Below are 24,668 nucleotides of genomic sequence, written 5' to 3' on the forward strand. Positions count from 1 at the left end.
GCAGAAAAAAAAAAAAAACTGGACAGATGAAACTGTCATTGATTAACAATGTGGTGCGAGTGCAATCCGATTTTTTTTATCGGATCGCACTCGCACAAGGAAAATCGCAGATTGAAAAGCACCCTAAAAGCAAGGAGATTGTACATTCTGCACTGACTTTTACATCATTGAGACAAAACAAGACTTTCCCACAGCATCATTCAAAAAAGCTCTGCCGCACATACAAGTAGTCCATGCATAGGACAAGCCCAATGAAGCATCAGACTTTGAATCCTTCTTTATTAGGTTTATGCTTTCATACTACATTTTACAAGCTGGTGAAACACTGGTAACTTATTCTCCCACAGTACTAACACCTCACATTCCCAAGACAGTATAAATATATGGTTGAGCTAACATTGATACAGATCACCTTTTTTTATCAATTACATAATAAAACAAAATAATCAAGTATCCAAATATTAAATTACACAAGCTCAAAAAAAGGCATACAAAAAAAAAAAATTACAGACATTGAGATCTGCCTTTGGAAAAGCAGACACTCTGGGAGGGAAATAAAGTCACAAAGCAACTGTTGAAAAATTGTCCAAACGTACAGTTAAAGAAAGGACCTTTCAGAAACCAACTACGTTTAAGCATCTACATGTATTTTTTTTAAAAAAAAGTTACAGAAGAAAAATGGCATATTCTACACTTCCTGCACAAGACAAAAGGCAACATTTTACTAGAGAAAAGAAAAATACATCAAGGTCCTCCACGTAAGACGCACCATGTGGTGCCGACAGTAATTCCAACAATAAGGCTTTGTCTGGAGACTTCTACAATATGGTCGGTGTGCTTCTACAGAAGAAGTTGAGATGATATGGCAAAACGCCTACTCAATGCATGATTGGCAAGGTTTAAAGGGAAAAACTTGCACTATAAACGATTTGTGCAAGCCCAGATATTACAGCAATGTGTGGGATGTAAACATACAGTGAGCAGCCAGCAAATTAGGCAATATATGAAGAGTGCACCACCGCTGACAAGTATTGCACTAGAAATAGAACATTTGCTGGATGTTTTGGCATTGTGTGGTCATTCATTTCATTGATACGGGTTTTGGGAAACAGATGAACCATCAGGTTTTTTTCTTTCTACTGCATGATTAGATGTATTATTAGCAAAAAGGGACTTTAAAATACACAACAAATAAGCAAATAATTCAAGCTCAAATACATTATTTATCTACGTGACACCAGCAGCTTCCAAGCTGGAAGGCTGCAACATTTTCAAAGAATTACTTGACCTATAAAACATTTAACCAGGTGTTAGCATTGGATCCGGTTCGGATTTACATTTGTCATTTTATTCTGGAGCTAGGAAGGGGCGCTTCTATTGAATGCAACAGTTGTTACGATGGCCATTGGGGTCTTTAAAGCGCAACCGCATTTTAGGACGATACTTCTCCAAGTAAAGCAGCTGCTTGCTATTAAAAGCTCCACGGCGCTTCCTGGAAAATAAAAAAATAAAATTAGGTAAAAACATGGAGTACATATTTCAGTAGTGTCATAGGAAGAAATGTGCACCCAGCTTCACACCATTATTGGGGCCTCTTAGCTGGTAAATCACAGCCAACAAGTTCCAGTAAATAGCCCCTTTTAAAAAGGGACTGTGACTAGGTTTTTGCTACATTGCCTGAGTAGTATTATGTAGAGACAGACCCCGATTCTAGCGATGTGTCCTTCACTGACCAGTTTGCTGTTATTTAGATAAAATAACTGCTGCAGATTATCAGTTATACAGAGCTCATGAATATGCTGGACTACCTGGCAGCACGCCAAGTAGTCCTCTAATGATATCTATTGTTGATTAAAAACAGTGAATTTATGAAAACTACACTAAGCAGCCCAGTAAGTGACATTGCTAGAATCAGGATCTATCCCCCAACATTAGGCTGCTCTTAGATAAGGTGGCAAAAACCTGGTAACTTAAGCCTGCTTTACACGATGCAATTTCGCATACGATATCGTATGAGATTTGCAACGCCCCCATCGTATGTGTGGCACGTTCAATTTGTTGAACGTGCCACACAAACAATTAACCCCCGTTACACGTACTTACCCGTCCATACGACCTCGATGTCGGCAGCTAACGTCCACTTCCTGGAATGGGAGGGACGTTCGGCGTCACAATAGATGTCACGCGGCCAAAAGAAGCGGAGGGGCGGAGATTAGCGGGACGTAAACATCCCGCCCACCTCTTTCCTTCCACATTGCCGGCTGGAGCTGCGGGACGCAGGTAAGATCTGTTCAATGTTCCCGGGGTGTCACACCCTGCGATGTGTGCTGCCTCGGGAACATTGAACAACCCAACGTGCAATTCGTCAGGACTCAACGACGTGTATGCGATGAACGTACGCACGTACCTGTCACACTACAATATACCTTACAATGCCGGATGTGCGTCACTTACGACGTGACCCCGCCGACACATCGTAAGATATATTATAGCGTGTAAAGCAGGCTTAAGGCACACAAACTTGTTATTACTGCCATGGTAGGCGTACCTGGTGACCCACATCTGCTAAGCTGCACAATGTGCTCTCCAAGTCAAATTTATGAATCTCCCATCAGGAAGGCAAACCAGGATTAATGTCCAGATTAAGCATGCTTGATCAGGAATTTGAATTCTGTTATAGGATATTGGGTATTCGATTTCACAATACAAACTACATACAATAAACTGGTCTTAAGATTTTTAAAGTGCATACACTAACTGCTTCAGATCAGAGTGGCTGCATAATCCAAAGTAAAAGTTTAACAGCAAGAACAAGATAAAAAAGCTAGAACTGCAATATATCAGTATTGAAGACTTAAAGAAAAAAAAAAAGAAAAAATAAAGACTATATAACCATTCAAAAAAATGATTCATTAGAGAAACACCAGCCTCATTACGTCTAAGATCTATTAATGTAGGAAGTCTGTATTGTGACTAGTCTGAAACCATAGAAAACAGACTGAAATCTGTATTATATAGTTTTATAGAGAAGGCACTAATCTTTGTGAAAAACACAAAGTAGTGTGAAAATGCAGTTTGCATTTTTGATTCTTAATTATATATTTTTTTTTTTTTTAAAACAAGACAAAAAAAATGTTGGTTTTAGCTTTAAGATACTGTAATTTCTCTTTTTATTTTAAACAATTTCACTTTAATACTAATATCAAACTGTTTTAGTTGTGCTTTTTGCATTTTATACCTCCAGATAGTTCTGTAATTTGGTTGGTATAAAAAAAACACATCTTAAAGGGTCACTGTTCCAGTAAAGCTGGGACAACCATAATTTGACATGTCAACTTCTCTAAATGGCCTTAAATTTTACATGAATGTTTGCACTTTGAGTGCTGTATACTTACTGCCTTATAAACTGAACGGCGTCTTCATATTTCATCCCACATTCAATTAAAGCAAGAGCGACAAGTACTGGAGCTCTGGAAGAGAAGACCGTGTAAGATTGTTAAGCCAGTCTAGTCGTACAAAGCCGTAAATGCGATATTGTATGCACTTTAAAATGGTTTCTAGAAATAAATTATTGATAAGATACAAGAGGGACCAAGCACTTTTTTTATGACCATATAACCCTAGATTTAAGTTGGCTGTGGTTTTTACCAGCAATACTGCTGTGATTCTTACTGATCCAATTTTTTTTTAACTATGCATGAACCAAAGCATAATCTAAGACAGTCAAATTTAGAGAAATACATTAGTTCAGCAAAAAGCATTCAATTTTAAGAGGAGTTTGTTTAATATTGTACACTATGCAACTACCAATAAGTAAATTGTAACATACCTTCCCAACCCAGCAACACAATGAACTGCAATACAGCAGCCAGGTTCCTCACGGAATTTGGCCTTCAGGAGATTTAACCAGTCATCGACGATCTGACTAGAAGGTGGGGCACCATCATCAAAAGGCCAATCCTGTAGGATACAAGCGAAAAACATTCATAACTTAAGATTGTATTTGCCAAATCACATTTTACTAGTCACAAGATGCGTTTGAGAAGACCACACCATAGGGAGCCCTTTAGGACCACAACTGAATTCTAGAACACTACACAGAACACTTAAGGGCGCTTTACACGCTGCGACAATCGCTAGCGGTCTCGTTAACAATGCGACATTCCAGATCGCAGATACGATTTGCCGGGATCGCACATAGGTCATTTTTTGTGCGATCTGGCATGTTACCGTATTTTTCGGACTATAAGACGCACCGGACTATAAGACGCACCCTGGTTTTAGAGGAGGAAAATGGGAAAATAAAACTTTAAGCAAAAAATGTGGTCATGACACACTGTTATGGGGGCGAGGATCTGCTGCTGACACTTATGGGGGTAATGTCCCCAAATTCTCTACTAAGGTACCCCATCCTGGTAATGATCCTCCTGCCTTGTATATGATCCTGCTATAAACCCCCATCCTGCTCCTATACCCCCACCCTGTTCATATATCCCCCATCCATCCTGTTCATATACCCCCATCCATCCTGTTCACATACCTCCCCATCCTGCCTGCTCACATACCCCCCCATCCTGTTCACATACCCCCCCCCCCATCCTGCTATATGCCCCCATCGTGCTCATATACCATCCTGGTATATGGCCTGTATCCTATAGCACAGAGAAAAAAAATAAACGTTTATACTCACCTTTTCCTCACTCCCTCCAGCACCGATCATATCTTCCTCTCTGCGCCACTGACCTGTGTGGAGCAGTTCCCCTGCTGCATCGCGATGTCTTCCTGTCTGTGCCGATCAGCTGACCGGCTCAGCACAGATCAGCTGACCGGCACAGACAGGAAGACATCGCGTGCAGCAGGGGGACTGCTCCACTCACAGGGACGGGTGAGTGCACTGATTCACTGCACCCCGCGCTGGTAATGACGCGCGGGGGGCAGTGAATACAGCTGCACATGATCACTCCAGGCTGTAATTGCCAGGGGTGATCATGCGGCCGGCTCTTTGCTATGCGCACGTCCCCGCTCGTCCTCCCACCCACCTGTCAGTGCCGACTTCAGCGCTGAGAGATGGGCGGGAGGATGGGCGTGCATATGTAATGAGCGAGCCCACGTGGTCACAGCAGGCGCTGCTGCTGCCTGCTCGTGCCCCCGATGACCCGCAGCACCCTCATTCCCAGCCGCAGCCCTATAGTCAGACCATAAGACGCACCACCAACTTTCCCCCAACATTTGGGGGGAAAAAAAGTGCGTCTTATGGTCCGAAAAATACGGTACATAGCGAACGAGATCGCTAGCGATGTTGCAGCATGTAAAGCACCCTTTAAGGTCCCCATAAACTGACTAATGTTGGCCAACCGTAAGGTTTATGGGGGCATTTTCCGACTAATTGTCGGGGAAGGTGTTGATCGCGCATCTCTGATTTTGGACTGTTGATCGCATGGTTGTCCCAGAAATAAACCACTAGCTGATGTGCCAGTCAGCTGCCATCTCAGAACACAGGGGCACGCCTGTGTATGGAGGCACTGGCCAAAGCATTGTTTGGCAGCCAGTCAATATGTACGGGCTTGCTTTAGACCACGTACTGCCAATATTTGATACTGGAAAAATGACCTTTCAGCCAATTATACCTACCAAAACTTGAATTCCTTCTTTTTCCACAAGGGCAGTGTCATAGGTGGCTTCACACACTCTTACAACTGTAGTAACTCCATATTTTTTAAGTTCCTGTTACAACAAAAACAAAATAAAATTGCATGAAGGAAAAAAAAAAAACAAAACAAAAACCCAAAAAACTAAGGCTAAAGTTTTACTGGAAAAGCAAAATAGCACCAAGACAAGCAGCTGGGCATCTGTGCTGTCAGTATCTGCCGTTACACTGATCGCCCCTGTCCAAAGAAGAACTATTTTAAAGAACCCTCCAGTATTTAAGGATGGTTTTATTCACACTTAGGTTTGTTGCCTGGTCCTTTATATAGCTCTTGGAATGACCAAGTTATGACACCTCATTTCGATTGGCTGAGTAACCATCCTAATGTCAGAGGTTTTCAATAGAAGGTGCCTGGGTCCAGAGTCAGTAGTTTGAGCGTGGGACTGGTTTCTTTTCAGCTTTCAGAATGAAGTGTGTAGTGTATGGATTTGCAGAGAGATGGACTTTTTATAATACCCCCAATACTGTGAGGGCTGATTGGAATCACTGATCTTGCCATCGCTTCATGTGGATGACAAATCCCAAGTCATCTTACAGTGCCTGTAAACTCACTCCTGCACAGGTGTACTTCATCTGCCCTGATTAGGTCAGAGAAAAGTTCTGTAATGGCATGCATCAAGAGACCAAAGGGCATCGATGACCAAGAAGTAAAGCCGGCACATGCACAGGGCGAAGCACGCATGCACAAGAGTGAGATTGTGGGGTGGGGGGTGCTGTGCGTTTGACCTAGGACGCGTCAACTACATGCAGGGTAGGAGGATGGAGATTGAGGATAGGAGGACTCTCATTCAGTAAACAGTTAAAGTTGGGGAGGGCAGACAAAAAAATTCAGGGGGGGGAGGGGTGGGGTGGAAGATATGCAGAAGTGGTTGAGTACTTTTATACAGTTTAATACACTGTAGGAAAGGAGGCATTAAAGAATAGCTTTGGTTTATATTGCGAAAACTGGTGACAGGATGCCCTTCAGGACACTGGTTAGCGAAAATGCAGTATATTACAGCTTTACGTTTATGGCAAAACCTTTTTTTTTCTATTATACTAGCAAAATTTAAATACTTGGGGCCCAGGGATCCCTTGCACAAAGACACTGTCTACATTTTGCACCACATTTATTCCTTTTTTTGGTACATTTTTTCTATCAAAGATCCAAGGCCTATTAAGAATTGGCAAGAAAAAAGTGTGGCATTAATATGGATGGGGCAAAAGTGTGCAAAACCTGCACCATAATTTGCCATCACTTACAGGATTGATGTAAGCCAACTAATGGATTGATAAAAGATGTGCCTAAATGTAAATGTGTCTTAACAAGGTCTAGCTTAAAGGGAACCTGTCAGGTGCAATATGCACCCAGATCTACAAGTAGTTCTGGGTGCATATTGCTAATCCCTGCCTAACCGTCCCTGTATACACTAGCACAGATAAAGGGAAATATATTATATATAGTGTATTTCTAAAGATCTTAGATTGTATGCTAATGAGCGCAGGGACTAGTCCCAGGGGACTTACTTCCCTTGCTAGTCACCCCCATTAGCATGTTAGTACGTCCCTAAGGGATGTACTATCATGCTAATGATACGCAGCCTCAGGATGAGCTCACTCACCTCTCCACTGCCATCTCGCGTCCGATCGCTGGATTTCGGCTCAGTTCACATGATCCTGTAGCTTCAGTCATCGCGCGCTACTCCAGTTTGAAGCTGAGACGCGTACACCCGGCTTCATAGACGCTCCGGGGACATGCACACTGAGCCAAAATCCAGTGTCACATGCGATGGGCAGCGGAGGGGTGAGTGAGATCATCCTGACGCTGTGTATTCATTAGCATGTTATGTTATAATACCCACAGAGGCGTACCAACATGCTAATAGGGCCGACTAGCAAGGGAAGTAAAGCCCTTGGGACTGGTCCCTGAGCCAATTAGCATACGATAAAAGATCTTTAGAAATACTTTTTCTAAAGAGCTCTATGCTAGTGTATACAGGGACGGTTAGGCAGGGATTAGCAATATGCACCCAGAACTGCTCGTGGTCCTGGGTGCATATTGTACCTGACAAGTCCTCTAAGTTTAAAACAAAATGGCATGAGCAATTTTGATAAATTCGGTACAGTTAAGGACATAATTCCCTATGGGGACGATTATTACACTAAAGATGTCCTAGTCAGTGGTGTAATCCAGCAGAGCGGTATCCATGTCTCCTCTTTGCAGAGGTTGACAGGTTGAGAATTGGAGGAGGTGATTAACAAAACCAAATTTGCCATCACTCATTCCAGGCTGTTCATAGCAAATTGACAACATTTTTGGCTACCAGGCATGGACCTGCAGCTCTAACATATCAAGTAGCCAGATCTATTTTAAACGAGTCCTTCCAACAGGAACACTTACCTCTATGAATTTATTTAAGGTCGCATTGGTGGGGTTGTGGGTGATGAGAAATCTCATGTTTTTGTAGGTTATCTCCACTGGAGCAGGGCGGTTCATTCTTGCCATTTTTTGCGATTTAAGAAAACAAAAACGAATTGATACAGAAAAAAAACGATCGTAAACTTAAAAAGTTAATCACGAAAGGAAATTATGTTTATAAACTGAAGTCAGCTTTACTCCACATAAACTTCTCAGAGCTTGATTGGATGGAAGCAATGAATGAAATGAGCCTCCTTACGAGAGCAAATCTTCAATCCAGTAATACTGAGACACAAGAGACGCAGCGCACGGATATTTACCCCATCCAGGTATCAGCCCCTTACTTAAAGTGCACTGCCAAATTCAATCCAACACCTCTTTTCCAGGTTGGCGGCTCTTAGGGGGGTTTCTTAGTGGAGTAGTAATGAATTTCTTTTACAGTTCACTTGTCTGCATAGAGGTCATGCTGTGCCTGGCAGTAGTCTCCACTGCCCTTCAGAAACTCCATAAATGTGTGACCAAGAACACCACAGAACTGCTGTGAAAGGAAAAAATGCATACAATTAATCACAGCGCCCACAAAATACAATGGTAACTTCAGTAACCTGAGCAGACCGGCACTGGAAGTGGTATACAAAGATGGCAGCCGAAATCCACTGAAAATAGTTACCGAGTCCTTTGAACTTAAGGCCCTGTCACACAGAGATAAATCTGCGGCAGATCTGTGGTTGCAGTGGAATTGTGGACAATCAGTGGCAGGTTTGTGGCTGTGTACAAATGGAACAATATGTCCATGATTTCACTGCAACCACAGATCTGCCATAGATTTATCTCTGTGTGTGTGCCTTTAGATCTGGAATTTACTGGTGGATGTTATATTCTGGATTACCAGAAATGGTATTACTTACATTAAGCAATTAACCATAAATTACTGCATTGGTCAGGGATTTCTGCAGAATTGATCGGAAAATTAGGCAGACCTCCTCAAGACAGAGGCCGCACAGTACGGCATGACAAACCGCAGACACAGATTTGGACTGCCGCGAAGATTACATTACTACCATAGAAGACACCAAGTCTTCCTTAAAGGGTGGTCTGAAATAACACCGATTTTAATGCCTAGTGTCTAAACATAGAAAAGATTCACTATCATTCCTTCTCCAACTTTTTTTCCCCCCTTCTTTCATAAAATGTTAGTTTTTATAATATTTCCCAGTGTATGTTGGAGTACTTAAGGGGGGAAATGTGGTCTCAGTCCCACCCTGAAATGAAGAGTCAGCATTGTCCATTTCAGGAGCTGAGCTAGTCCCTGCTCTATCGAGTATGCGTTGGTCATCAATTCCAACATATGCTCTCTATGAGCTCCCTTGTCAATGGGCAATATACTTTTCAATGCACAGTGACAGTGCTCTACCCTAACACCTATAATGTGAAGTGACGAGCTGGCAAGAGGGTGCACTGTCAATGTGCATTGTAAGGGACAGATGTCACTTTCAGGAGTGGGGTGGGTCCTTTGTCAGAAAGTTGTCACCTTATAATTGGCACTACCAGAGTGCAGTCTTACCAGCGCGTCACTTCCCAGTGCTCCTAAATGAGCGCACATTGAGATTACAAAGCAACATACTGCACATGTCAGAATTGACAACCAACACATGCTCAGTAGAACAGTGACTATCCCACCCACTGAAACCCACGTCACTTCGCTTTAGTGTGTGGACAAAGGCACAAATAACCCTTTTGAGTAACCTCGCATGCCTTGGGGATTCTCAAACGAAATTTCATCAAAACAAAAAAAAATAATTAAAGCAATTAGACATTACGAATTACAATTTTAGTTAGTTTTGGTCCACCTCTGAGAAGTCAAGCTCTCTCCTAATTGCTTCTCTAATTAGAATGAAAAACCACGCTAAATTGAAAAAGAGGCAAGCACAGGGACAAGAGTCCACTACCACATAACTCACTTGTCCTTCACACCTCGTGATGCATCAAGAATGCCAAGTTTGCTTTTCAAACCATGTGTTCTTCAAACCGCTGCTGTATTTAAGAACTTTTGGGCCATGTGCACACACACTGAGTATTTGGAGAGGTTTTTTTTCTCAGTATGTGTAAGCCAAAACCAGGAGTCGAACAATCAGAGGAAAAGTTTAAGGCCTAAGCCACACGGAATAAAAATCTGTGCAAGTTGAGTGCGGAAAAACAAAAAAAATAAACCCCTCCACACTGCACTCGTGGTACACCGGTGTACCGCGAGTGCAGGATGAGAATGGCAATAGCCGGCAACAGAGGAGAGAGGGAGATAAATCCCACCCTCCCCTGTGCCGGCCCGCCACCACAGCTGAGGTCCGCTCGCACGGTTGGACCTCAGTCGCAGGGACACTTGCATGACACTCAACTCTGCTGTACTGCTAGCATGAGCCAAGTGTCATGCGAGGGGAATCGCAGTAATCCCCGTGTGGCCCCGGCCTTATAGAAACACGGGCACCACTTCTGTATTTTTCTTTAACCCACTCCTGGATTTGGCTTACAAAATATTAAAGGTAAAAACCCGTAGTAAATGTGTGCATGTGGCCTTAAGCCCTTCATGACCTTGGATGTACTGGTACGTCATGTCTCTGATGCAGGCTCACATGCCAAGCCCACATCTTTCCCTGCATGTCTGATCACACCAGTGTAAAGGTACTGTCACACATAAGATCGCTAGCGAGATCACTGCTTCTGTGACGCAGTAGCGATCCAGTTAGCGATCTCGTTATGTGTGACACCTACCATCGATCAGGCCCCTGCTGTGAGATCTCTAGTCATTGCAGAATAGTCCAGGCCATTTTCTTCAAAGGCGATGTCCTGCTGAGCAGGACACATTGCTGTGTTTGACACTGTGTGACAGGGTCACAGTGACTGCTGAGATCGTTACACAGGTCACTAGTGCGACCTGTATTGTTCCTGCATCGACCTGTATTGTTCCTGCATCGCTGGTAAGATCTGACTGTGTGACATCTCACCAGCGACCTCCCAGCGACTTACCAGCGATCCTTATCAGGTCGTATCGTTTACGGGATCACTGGTGTGTGTGACTGGGCCTTTAATCACAAAGCAATAAAGCCTTTAGTAAGCGTAAACAATAGCTGGGACACAGATAAGAGAAGCACAGATGTTTAGTTAACCTTTGCAGCAAGCTGTCCTCAGCTTATATTGCAAAGCCTGGTTGGATTCCCTTTAAAAAGGCAGAGGCCAAGACTCCAGGCAACACATAACTGCAGTAATTGCCTCCACACAGGAGCTGGAAAACTCACCTTCCACATTCTCAGACAGCATTTTTTGGATGTATTGTCTACATCTTTCTACAGTTATGGTAAATTGCATACTACCCACTCTGTTTTGCTGGGACTAGAACGCCACCTATTTGACACAGATTTTTTTTTTTTTTTTAATAGCAATGATTGCAAGAGGGGTTCCTGCTATTTTTTGTTCTCAGCTCAGTGTGAATATCTGGAAGGCGCATTTTATAGCTCCTTTCACTTGGACCTTTGTGGCAGCCATTGTTGCTGTGCCGTTGGCATGGTGTGGCTTAGAGCCATAGGGGCTTTTGCATTACAGCTTCGGTTCTATAGGGCCCCAGGTTGCTTCCCCTGCTGGTGAGGTGATGCCCAAGTGCCACATTTTTTTGTTTAGTAACCCACTGCAGTTTGTGACTTGGCAGTGTGCTTCATTCAGTCTGATCAAAACCAAAAAAAAAAAAAAACAAAACTCATGTTTCCTTGCTACAGGCCTTTCCTGCTACGGGTTGAACTAGATGGACTTAGAGTCTCCCTTCAACCTTAAAAACTGATACTATGATACTATGTTCCGTTTTGTAAACTTGCCATTAGATTGATGTATGATTTTTTTTGGGGTCCACGTCTTTTAAAGTTAAATGGGTTGTCCACTGCTTTAACACGGATTGCATATCCTTAGAATAGGTCAACAAGGCTTGTCATAGATAAGACTCCAATCACTTGTCCGAAAATCCCCCCTTAAGGTTGTGTCCCACAGCGACAACGATGTCGTTGCTAAGTCACCATTTTCTATGACGTAGCAACAACGTCCCGTCGCTGTGGGTGACATCCAGCAACGACCTGGCCCCTGCTGTGAGGTCGCCGGTCATTGCTGAATGTCCTGCTTCATTTTTTGCTCTTCGCTCTCCCGCTGTGAAGCACACATTGCTGTGTGCGACAGCGAGAGAGCGACGAACTGAAGCGAGCAGGGAGCCGGCTTCTGGCAGCTGCGGTAAGCTGTAACCAAGATAAACATCGGGTAACCAAGAAGCCCTTTCCTTGGTTACCTGATATTTACCTTAGTTACTAGCGTCCGCCGCTCTCACGCTGCCAGTGCCTGCTCCCTGCATACGTAGCTAGAGTACACATCAGGTAATTAACCCGATGTGTACTCTTGCTAGGAGTGCAGGGAGCCAGCACTAAGTGGTGTGCTCTCACGCTGCCAGTGCCGGCTCCCTGCTCTCCTAGCCAGAGTACACATCGGGTTAATTACCCGATGTGCACTCCAGCTATGTGTGCATTGTGCAGGAAGCCAGCGCTAAGCGGTGTGCTCTCACGCTGCCAGTGCCAGCTCCCTGCACACGTAGCTGGAGTACACATCGGGTAATTACCCGATGTGTACTCTGGCTAGGAGAGTAGGGAGCTGGCACTGGCAGCGCGAGAGCGGCGGACGCTAGTAACTAAGGTAAATATCGGGTAACCAAGAGAAGTGCTTTCCTTGGTTACCCGATATTTACTTTAGTTACCAAGCGCAGCATCACTTCCACGTGTCGCTGCTGGCTGGGGGCTAGTCACTGGTGAGATCTGCCTGTTTTGACAGCTCACCAGTGACCATGTAACGACGCAGCAGCGATCCTGATAAGGTCAGGTCGCCCGTCGTTATCGCTGCTGCGTCGCTATGTGTGACCCCAGCTTTAGGATTTAAACTTAGTACTGGATGCTCCAACTGGTAGTAACCCCGCGATAAACGCTGGATCTCCGGGTAACGTTACAGGGGACACCCGGCTGTCACTGCTAGCCGCTCCCAGCAGTTTAAGCCCCTAAATGCCAATATAAATTGTGATGGCAGCATCCAGTAGGCAGGGAGATTAATCACACCATGACGACCCTGGGTTACTGAGCTAGAGATCGCCTCACAGACCATGCCGGACGTATGGTGTGTGAGGCGAAGTGTTATTGCTGCAAGTGCAGAACTGACAGATAATCCTTTGAAGTGAAGTGATCGAGCTGCATTGGATATCAGACGCAGAAAGAATGAACATGCTCCAGATTTTTCCTGCACCAAAATGAAAAAAAAAAAAAAATCTGCAACATGTGCACAATAAGTCAGGATTCTCAGACTTTGCAGTGATGCGTTTTTCCTTGCAGTCTTCATGAAAAAAGAAAAAAAACTCAGCGTGGGCACACAGCCTTAGTCACTTTGTTCAGTGGGGATGGCAAGATGGAACTAAAGATATTTTATTACACCTGAAAGGCCACCAAGTCTTTAAGATGCATTTCCCACCATATAAAAGGATCTCTGGAACACACTTCTGTATATATGCTGCAAAAGAGCAGCTGAGCGCAACTAGTGCTGTGGTTTCTTTGCATTAAATGAGTTATCCTGTTCCAGAAGCAAAGTCTGCAGTCACTAATGACTTGCTATGTAATACATACATACATACATACATACATACCTCAACCACTTAGGTCTTTTACATGACTGCAGGCTGCTGAACCCTGGAAGTGCGATCCGTACGATTTCCCACCACGTGTGGGTTGTCATGTGACCACATGTATGGGATTTACATAAGCCAGATGAGATCAGTCTGAACGCACACCACCGTCATATACAAGACCTGCAGCTAATCCATAAATCAGTTTATACATTGAGATTAAATAATTCAACAAAATATATTTGTTGTTAGGCACCTTCTATAAAATATAAAAAAGCCAACAGGTTCCATTTAGTTACAGTGACTTGATGTCAAAAAAGTCTTTCCAGCCAAATTATAATCGAATTACCAAGTTGCAGACAAGTCACAAGTAGATGACAACTGACACCGCTGTATGCAACTGTCAAACTATATGACACTTGTCGCCAACAATCTGAAAGGCTGGGCCCATTAACACCGTAGTGTGGTGGGCACATCATATAACCTGCAGTAATGCACACCGACAACCACTAGAAGCAACAAAAATGTGTTGTCAAGTGGAGGAAAGCACTGGCAGCAACATGTCTACATGCACAGCTCTCGTGGGACGCACGTGCCCGGCAGCAACTCTTCTACATGCACAGCTCTTGTGGAACGCACGTGCCCGGCAGCAACTTTTCTACATGCACAGCTCTCGTGGGACGCACGTGCCCGGCAGCAACTCTTCTACATGCACAGCTCTCGTGGGACGCACGTGCCCGGCAGCAACGCTTCTACATGCACAGCTCTCGTGGGACGCACGTGCCCGGCAGCAACTCTTCTACATGCACAGCTCTCGTGGGACGCACGTGCCCGGCAGCAACGCTTCTACATGCACAGCTCTCGTGGGACGCACGTGCCCGGCAGCAAAGCTTCTACATGCACAGCTCTTGCTGCTGCCGGGCACATGCGTTCCATGAGTCTACATGCACAGCTCTCGTGGGACGCACGTGCCCGGCAGCAACTCTTCTACATGCACAGCTCTCGTGGGACGCACGTGCCCGGCAGCAAAGCCCTCCTTCACAAGTTGCAGATATCAGCAGGTTTTTGGGTTTTTTTTAAGCCAGAATCAAGAATGTAAATACAAAACAAGACTACATGCTTCTGGCACATTTCACAATTTAGGATCCACTTTTCGTTAACTAGAAATAAGTGACCAAATCTGCACAATACAGTGATCACTTGTTCACCCCTGGTGGATGCAGCCAATTTGTTTGAATTAGTCTTTTCTTCCCTTTCTGCCAAGAACCTTTTCCCCATAGACATACCCATATAGCAGGGGTTTGTTTTTTGCTTTGACAAGTTGTAGGTTTAAACACTCAGTTTACCATAAAGTACTAAAATGAGGAAAAATTCCAAACTAGGCAAGTAAAAAAAAAAAAAACCTTTTATTTTAATATTTAACTTTAAGACAATAAAATTAGTGCTACTGACATCATTTCCCATAAAAAAATGCAAACTGAAGGAAAAAAAAAAAAAAAAAAAAAAAGTCACCATGCTGATGGTCAGAGGCGACTAGTCTAAAAGGCACGACCGAGCTGGCATTTCCCTGCCCAATGTCTTTCCCCATGTACACAGATAACAGTCAGTGGGCAGGTAAGGCTATGTTCACATTTCCATTTATGATTAGTCACAATCCGCCGCTATGATAAACAACGCAATCCATTTAGCGGATTCCATTGTTCCCATAGACTTGTATGAGCGGCGGATTACAACCGATGCCCTTGCGTTGCATCTGCCGCTTGACTGATCAGTAGTTGAACGACTGACCGTCGGGCAGCAGGAACGCAGCATGTAACTTTTTTTGAGCAGCGGAATTCTTTTGTTTTCACTACGCATGCTCAGATCTTGTGTTTAATTAATCATTCAAATCAATGTCTCTCGGCGGCCGAACGATCACCTGATCGCCCGGCTTCTGTGAGCGATCGCTCTCATAAAAGCCGGTCGCCGGGAGATCAGCTGATCGCGCCCAAAAGCCGGTCGCCGGGAGATCAGCTGATCGCTCTCATAAAAACCGGCCGCTGGCTTTTGAGAGTGATCAGCTGATCTCCCGGCGGCTGGCTCTCGTTTTTATATTGAAAGCATTTCACCAACGAAATCCGCTTTCTCATGACAATTTTTGTCAGCCGTTGTACAACGCATCAGTCACAAGCGTCAAGCAACGCAGGTGACTGATGCAAAAAAAAAAAAACTAAACAAAAAAAACGGAAATGTGAACACAGCCTAAGACCCAGGGGTGACATGCCCCATGCACTAGCTCCCTCACCGCTGGCCACACTTAGGTTTTAGTCTGATACTCCGTAGTGTAACACATTGCTAATGCAGGCTTTGGACTAATACGGTCTGTAGTTTGGGCAGCAAGAATTGTGACAAATTCCCTTTAATGGCACCAACTGAAGCGAGTGGCACCCATACCGTGGACCAGCTTATATAATTTCTGGAATGCTAGGAACAATTTATGCTCACAAGATCTAAAGGCATCTCCACCCCAGGCTGTAACTGATCAGTACAAGTAATACATTGTAATTGCAGCGTTTTCTAAAACGTAGTAAGCAGATTAGAGAGGTATTCCCAGAATTTCACAATCCCCTTACCGATTGCCGGGGGATTAACCACTGGGCCTCCAGCCATCGCAGTAACCTGCAGAGGCCCATTTCAAATGGAGCAGAGGCGCAAAAGCTTGACGTCTGCTCCATTTATCTATGGGATTAAGGGTCTGAGTAGACACCAAATCTAAAGACCCGGCTCTGTAAGGCTATGTGCGCACTAGGCGTTTTTGCCGCGTTTTTAGCGGCGTTTTTTACCGCGTTTTTGTGCAGAAAACGCAGTGACATTGCTTCCCCAGCAATGTCAATGGGTTTTCATAAGTGCTGTCCCCACACAGCGTTTTTTTTTAGCTGCGTTTTTGTGGTGACCACAAAAACGCAGCATGTCAATTATTTCTGCGTTTTTCACTGCGTTTTTCACTCATTGAATTCAATGAGATGTTAAAAACGCAATGAAAAACGCATATAGCCGCGTTTCTATGACTAAAAACGCAGCTATAAACGCAAGGGGTGGGCACTACAGTGACGTGTACAGGAAGAGGATTCCTTCTGTTGGTAAACACAGAAGCATGAATCCTCCCGGTACCGTCACCGCTGCCTCCACCTCCCGTCCTGTGCATGTCAGCTCCGTGCGGCGCCATGTCTGGGCGGGAGGTGGAGGCAGCGGCGAAAACCAAAGTGAACAGTAGAAAAATAAAAAAATGTCATATATACTCACCTGTCTGCAGGGTCCGGTGCAATGCCCGCTCCCATCTCCTCCCGGTCCCGCCGCTCTGGCTGTGTGCAGTCTCCCCGGGGCAGGACCTTGCTTGCAGGACCTGGCGAGGGATCACCTGATGCAGTCACCTGACGCATCAGCTGATCGTAGTCTCGCCGGCTTTTTCCTGCCCGGCCGGCTATCAGCTGATCCTGCCGTCAGGGGACTTCATCTCTGATTACCGGCAGCTGCTGCAGCGATCGGACGGGATCAGACTCCTGTCCAATCGATCGCTCCAGGAGCTGCCGGTAATCAGCACAGCACATAAGTGAGTATTATTATTTTTTTTTTTTCTACTGATGCATCAGCTGATTGTATAATCGGCTTTTATACAATCAGCTGATGTGTCATGTGATTCACGTAGTTTAACCTGACACATCATCTGATCACTTTGCCTTCCAGCAAACCGATCAGATGATATTGGATCCAGATTGGACGGCGCGGGACCCTGACCCAGGATTACTGCGGAGGGGGGTTAATTTCAATAAAGATGGAGTCACTAATTGTGTTGTGTTTTATTTCTAATAAAAATATTTTTCTGTGTTTTGTGTTTTTTTTTTATCATTACTAGAAATTCATGGTGGCCATGTCTAATATTGGCGTGACACCATGAATTTCGGGCTTAGGGCTAGCTGATAATATACAGCTAGCCCTAACTCCATTATTACCTAGCTAGCCACCCGGCATCAGGGCAGCTAGAAGAGTTGGATACAGCGCCAGAAGATGGCGCTTCTATGAAAGCGCCATTTTCTGGGGTGGCTGCGGACTGCAATTCGCAGTGGGGGTGCCCAGAAAGCATGGGCACCCTGCACTGTGGATTCCAATCCCCAGCTGCCTAGTTGTACCCGGCTGGACTCAAAAATTAGGCGAAGCCCACGTCATTTTTTTTTTTTTAATTATTTCATGAAATAATTAAAAAAAAAGGGCTTCTCTATATTTTTGGTTCCCAGCCGGGTACAAATAGGCAGCTGGGGGTTGGGGGCAGCCCGTATCTGCCTGCTGTACCCGGCTAGCATAGAAAAATATGGCGAAGCCCATGTCATTTTTTTTTCTTTTTGGGCAAAAAACTGCATACAGTCCTGGATGGAGGCTGCTGAGCCTTGTAGTTCTGCAGCTGCTGCCTGCTCTCCTGCATACACTAGTGAATGGAGGATGCTGAGACTTGTAGTTCTGCAGCTGCTGTCTGCTCTCCTGCATACAATGAACATTTTGAAGAAGGAAATGACATCAGACCTTTTTTTTTTTTTTTTCATCAACAATCTTTAATGGCATTGTGCACTGATTAAAAACGCAGTGAGCAAAAACGCAGCAAAAAACGCACCAAATCGCGGCAAAAACGCATGCGTTTTTGCCGCGTTTTTTTAGCCGCGGGTGCGTTTTTTAGACAAAAACGCACATAAAAACGCAGCATGAAAAAAACGCCTAGTGCGCACATAGCCTAAAGCTCTTTTCTCGAGATCACTGGGGATGGGGCAAAAGGTCAGACCTTTGTGACCCTAATGATCAGACATAGGCACTCTCCCTAAATTGAAAGCTTAAACTACAGTAAAGGTTTTTGGCCACTTTTGGAGAAGTGGACCCCCAAAATTTCCAGTACTGTAAAATAACTCGGATTGTGCTCTCCCTCCCCAGGTCCTGTGCTCTCCCTCCCCAGGTCCTGTGCTCTCCCTCCCCAGGTCCTGTGCTCTCCCTCCCCAGGTCCTGTGCTCTCCCTCCCCAGGTCCTGTGCTCTCCCTCCCCAGGTCCTGTGCTCTCCCTCCCCAGGTCCTGTGCTCTCCCTCCCCAGGTCCTGTGCTCTCCCTCCCCAGGTCCTGTGCTCTCCCTCCCCAGGTCCTGTGCTCTCCCTCCCCAGGTCCTGTGCTCTCCCTCCCCAGGTCCTGTGCTCTCCCTCCCCAGGTCCTGTGCTCTCCCTCCCCAGGTCCTGTGCTCTCCCTCCCCAGGTCCTGTGCTCTCCCTCCCCAGGTCCTGTGCTCTCCCTCCCCAGGTCCTGTGCTCTCCCTCCCCAGGTCCTGTGCTCTCCCTCCCCAGGTCCTGTGCTCTCCCTCCCCAGGTCCTGTGCTCTCCCTCCCCAGGTCCTGTGCTCTCCCTCCCCAGGTCCTGTGCTCTCCCTCCCCAGGTCCTGTGCTCTCCCTCCCCAGGTCCTGTGCTCTCCCTCCCCAGGTCCTGTGCTCTCCCTCCCCAGGTCCTGTGCTCTCCCTCCCCAGGTCCTGTGCTCTCCCTCCCCAGGTCCTGTGCTCTCCCTCCCCAGGTCCTGTGCTCTCCCTCCCCAGGTCCTGTGCTCTCCACTGCTGCCCTGGTCTCAATTTCAATTGCATTGGTGACATGTCAATGGTTCACATCACCACTGAGGCTAATCACTGAGCACAGCAGCTTGCGTCACCTACACTGGTCGAGATGCTGAGTTCAGTGACTGGCTGCAGTGTTGTGAGCTGTCAACATGGACCCACTGCTGCAGCAGGGAAGAGCCATCACTGGACCTGGGGAAGATAAGTACTATCAGATTGTTATTTTACATAATAGAAGTGTTTAGGCCGCACTTTGAAAACTATAAAGACTTTAAGCCACGGGCACAGGAGTATTTGGAGTTTTTTTTTACCTCAGAATGTTTAAGGCTATGTACGCACTTTGCATATTTGCATGCAGTTACGCTGCGATCTGCACCGCAGCGTAACTGCATGCGTCCTCTGCTCAATCTATGAAGATTATGCAGGAGACGTGCGCACGTGGCGTATTAGAGCGCAGCACTTTGTCTGCTGCCCGAAGCGCGCGTTCTAAGAAGTGACATGTCACTTATTCCGTGCTCTCTGCATGCAGCCCCCGCTCTGTCTATGGGAGGGGCTGCAGTCAGAGCGCATGGAATCTGCTTTTTTCTTCACTTTCTGCAGCGATTTGAATCACACATGTGCTGTTCAAATCGCTGCAGACATTTCTGCAGAGACAGAACGCTACGTGCGCACATAGCCTAAAGGGGGGCTTTACACGCTACGATATCGTTAAGGTTTTATCGTCGGGGTCAAGTTGTTAGTCACGCACATCCGGCGTCATTAACGATATCGCAGCGTGTGACACTGACCAGCGACCTCAAAAAATGATGAAAATCGTTCACCATGGAGAGGTTGTCCTAAACTCAAAAATCTGTAAGGGTTGTTTATCCATGTTCATCGCTATGTGTGACACCGCAGGAGCGAGGAACGTCTCCTTACCTGCCACAATGCGGAAGGAAGGAGGTGGGCGGGATGTTACGTCCCGCTCATCTCCGCCCCTCAGCTTTGATCGGTGTCACCGCAACGTCACTAAGCGGCCAGCCAAACGTCCCTCCCCCTTAAGGGAGGGATTGTTCGGCAGTCACAGCGCCGCCGCCGACCAGGTAAGTGCATGTGACACTGCCGTAGCGATAATGTTCGCAGCGGCAGCGATCTCACGATATAGCATGTGCGACCGGGGCGGGTACTTACACACTCGATATCGCTAGAAATTGCTAGCGATGTCGTAGCGTGTAAAGCCCGCTTAAGTCTAAACCAGGAGTGGACAGAGGAAAGGTATAATAGAAACACAGCACCATGTCTGTGTCACCCACTGCTGGTTTTCGCTACAAAGACTGAGGTAAAATAATCAATGCGTGCACGTGGCCTAATGTCATGCAGAAAATCAGTAGGCACAGGGGTTTTTCACATGTAGCTTTTTTAACCTGTGCAAATAGTGCACAGAAAACAGTTTATAGCAACTGCAAAAATGAATGGAGTTAAAAAAAAACAAAAACAAGCATTTGCACTATGATTTTCATGTAGAGGGGACAGCTCCAGAGCCTGACAGACAAAAGTGGCAAGGCTAGAAATGGACAATACTGAGGAAAAAAAACAAAACAAAAACACAAGCATCCGGGTGATACCGGGCTGCCCGATTCTTCTGCAGCTAATAGCTACGATCAGCTGTTCTCCACTCCCGTTATGACCGCGCACGCTCTTGTGGTCACAACCAGAGCTGAAGGAGTGTGCATGCGCCGCCCTCAGCCATAAGACTAGAATTAAAGGGTCTTCACAAAGATGGAGCCAGAGATAAGCGCTATGTGCAGGCGCCAACTCCAACGTCATTTTAGTGATGAAAAAGCTGAACAACTTTAGCATACTGAACAGAGGAACAACAGGTAGGGAGGGGGCAGGAATCCATATGAATACCCACCCAGAGTATCTGCTCTGTGTCAAGTGTCACTCAAGAAGTTGGCAAATTTTTAAACTTCACTTTCTTGGATTTGAAAACCCAAACATCTGCGCTGCCCACTAAAAGGTATATAGAGAATCAGCCTGATAGTGCCAGTATAGGACTGTATGTAGAGAATCAGCCTGATAGTGCCAATACAGCACTGTATGTAGAGAATCAGCCTGATAGCGCCAGTACAGCACTGTATGTAGAGAATCAGCCTGATAGCGCCAGTACAGCACTGTATGTAGAGAATCAGCCTGATAGTGCCAGTATAGCACTGTATGTAGAGATTCAGCCTGATAGTGCCAGCACAGCACTGTATGTAGCGAATCAGCCTGATAGTGCCAGTACAGCACTGTATGTAGAGAATCAGCCTGATAGTGCCAGTACAGCACTGTATGTAGAGAATCAGCCTGATAGTGCCAGTACAGCACTGTATGTAGAGAATCAGCCTGATAGTGCCAGTATAGCACTGTATGTAGCAAATCAGCCTGATAGTGCCAGTACAGCACTGTATGTAGCAAATCAGCCTGATAGTGCCAGTACAGCACTGTATGTAGAGAATCAGCCTGATAGTGCCAGTACAGCACTGTATGTAGAGAATCAGCCTGATAGTGCCAGTATAGCACTGTATGTAGAGAATCAGCCTGATAGTGCCAGTATAGCACTGTATGTAGAGAATCAGCCTGATAGTGCCAGTACAGCACTGTATGTAGAGAATCAGCCTGATAGTGCCAGTACAGCACTGTATGTAGAGAATCAGCCTGATAGTGCCAGTACAGCACTGTATGTAGAGAATCAGCCTGATAGTGCCAGTACAGCACTGTATGTAGAGAATCAGCCTGATAGTGCCAGTACAGCACTGTATGTAGAGAATCAGCCTGATAGCGCCAGTACAGCACTGTATGTAGAGATTCAGCCTGATAGTGCCAGTACAGCACTGGCTTTAGGTTATATACAAAAATCCTGGTGATTGGTTCCCTTTAAAGGGAACCTGTCAGGTGCAATATACACCCAGAACCACGAGCAGTTCTGGGTATATATTGCTAATCCGACAGCATGCGCACTCCCGCAGTCACAACAGGACTGGAGCACAGCTGATCTTACCCTGATTAGCTGCAGTAGACGTCTGCCACGATATCGGTAAGATCAGCTGTTCTCCAGTCCTGTTGTGACACCGCGTGCTCCCGCTGTCACAACGAGATATGAAGAAGCGAGGGTGCATGCGCCGCCCTCCCAGACACCAAACACTGTATGCGGGCTTCAAAACATGGCGCTGGAGATAAGCGCTATGCGCAGGCGCCAACTCCGACGCCATGTAACTGAAGATTAGAAATTTACATACAGCCAGAGAGAGGGAGAAACAGGCGGGGGCGGGAATCACGTGCAAAACCGGCCAGACATTAGCAGCGAGGTGCACACATCAATCAAAAACACGATCAGTTTTTAAACTTCATAAACTTGGATTTCACAGCCTAAACACCCGAGCTGCACCCTAAGGGTATGTACACAATGTGCCTGATAGTGCCAGTCCTGCACCTTATACATGAAAATCCTGATGTTTGGTTCCCTTTAACCAGTTAAAGGAGATGACTTCTGCTGGACAGCGTGGTGCCCTGATCTACATAGCAGGATGATTGCAGCATCACATCTCATAAGGGGGTTATTAAATACTGTATAAACCCCCACACATTTGGAATCATTGCATTCAGAAGTGTCCAATCATAATAGATGAATCTGATCAGTATACTGCATAGTGTGAGAAAAAATATAAATCCCCAAAATTTCATTTTTTGGGTTGCAGCATATATTAGAATAGTCAGTCAAAACACTGTCTACCCCAAAGTGGTATCAGTTTAAAAAAAAAAAAAAAAAAACTCAGGGCACAAAATACAAGCCCAAAAAGCAACATTTGGGACAAATTTCTGAATTTCTTCTCACCACCTTAAAAAAAAAAAAAAAAAACTCAGGACACAAAATACAAGCCCAAAAAGCAACATTTGGGACAAATTTCTGAATTTCTTCTCACCACCTTAAAAAAAAAAAAAAAAAAAAAAAAAAAAAAAAAAAAAAAAAAATACAAACCACACAACTTCCCAGTAGATCACTAGTGAACCTGTTGCCATGGAGTCATCCATATTCATGACTTCTGTATAACCCCCACCACTGGTTGTCAGCTTTCTGCCTATGCAGTGTACACATGAAGCTGTCAATCACAGGTGTGCACTGGCAGATCAGAGCAGCCCTGCCTGGATTCCGGCTCATTGCCCTCACATTACGCTGCTCTCGGAGATCCCCTTATCTACATGGCAGTAATCTTCCAGGCTGGAGCCAGATCCCCGGCACCACCATTATCAGAGCCCCGGTGTAATCCGCAGATTAGCGCACACGGCAGACAAGCCCCGACATGCCATGTCCCAGGTCCGCACCGGGAGCAGACAACAATCCGGATTATACCGTCTGCTGATGGCACAATGGAGGAGCAGCCATGGCCGCCGCACAGAGCCCCGCACCGGAGCAGATACTTACAGGGCTATGCTTACTCATTGAAGATTGTATCTTAATCATACAGCCGGTCCCTAGGAAGAATCGCGGGTGGAGCCGTGGGGCGGCCGCTGGTGGAGCATACAGCCTGCGGTGTCCGGTAGCTAGGGCGCGGTGGTACGGGCTCCTGTGACGGGCTGGATGCGGCCCCGACCTCTCACTGCCTTCTTCTTCGTGCCCAGTGACCAGCATGGGACGCGGCTCACGCACGACTCACACTTACGCCGGGCTGCCTGCGTCACAAAGCCAGTATTATATATCTATGGTGACGTGTCCGCCCTCCTGACCAATCACTGCGCACCTCGCTGCCAGGAAAGGGGCGTTACGGCGCGAGACGTGCCTCATTGACGTCAGTCCGCTAAAAGCCGGTGCGAACTGGTTGAACAATCAAAGAGCCCACGTCTTGTGTGCTGGGGGGAAGGGCGCTGCGGAGGAGGTGGCCGTGTGATAAGGAGGGGGAGTCATACCGGCCTGGAATGGAGGATTGTGGGAGGCTGGGACTGGATAGCGGCGATAACAGTCAGAAAGCGGCTTCTGTCTGTGACTGAATCACTACTGGCGCTGATGTACGTAGTGGCCAATCAGAATGCGGCTAGCATGTCTCCATGGCAGGTTAGAGGCGCTGATTGGTTGCAGAGGTCACTTGTGAGCTTGTTACCACTCAAGCTGCACTTATCTGTGTGGTAGATGGGATGTGTCCGACAGCAGAGAATATCCAACAGCAGAATGTATCCGAAGGCGGTGCGGAGCCAAGGGCGAGAGTGCATCCGACGGCATAGAATATCCAACAGCAGAATGTATCCGAAGGCGGT

General features: G+C 46.0%; 1 protein-coding gene across 4 annotated transcripts; it reads right to left on the reverse strand.

The window, feature by feature from the left end:
• Positions 1–262: 262 nt before the first annotated feature.
• PTP4A1 (protein tyrosine phosphatase 4A1) lies at positions 263–24,225 on the reverse strand. Of its 4 annotated transcripts, XM_075340258.1 has the most exons (6): positions 8,426–8,545; positions 8,088–8,184; positions 5,632–5,724; positions 3,830–3,960; positions 3,396–3,470; positions 263–1,492 (listed from the first exon to the last, which is right to left on the reverse strand). In XM_075340258.1, the coding sequence occupies exons 1-6, from the start codon at positions 8,428–8,430 to the stop codon at positions 1,375–1,377; spliced, it is 519 nt and encodes a 172-aa protein (XP_075196373.1). In that variant the 5' UTR covers positions 8,431–8,545; the 3' UTR covers positions 263–1,374. The 4 variants fall into 4 exon arrangements, with proteins under 4 accessions (XP_075196373.1, XP_075196371.1, XP_075196374.1 ...); XM_075340256.1 differs by lacking the exons at positions 8,088–8,184; positions 8,426–8,545 and adding an exon at positions 23,842–24,225; XM_075340259.1 differs by having other exon boundaries at positions 263–1,488; positions 8,088–8,545.
• Between the last annotated feature and the right edge of the window lie 443 nt (positions 24,226–24,668).

The sequence above is a fragment of the Anomaloglossus baeobatrachus genome, chromosome 3 (genome assembly GCF_048569485.1).
Source record: "Anomaloglossus baeobatrachus isolate aAnoBae1 chromosome 3, aAnoBae1.hap1, whole genome shotgun sequence".
NCBI lineage: Eukaryota > Metazoa > Chordata > Amphibia > Anura > Aromobatidae > Anomaloglossus > Anomaloglossus baeobatrachus.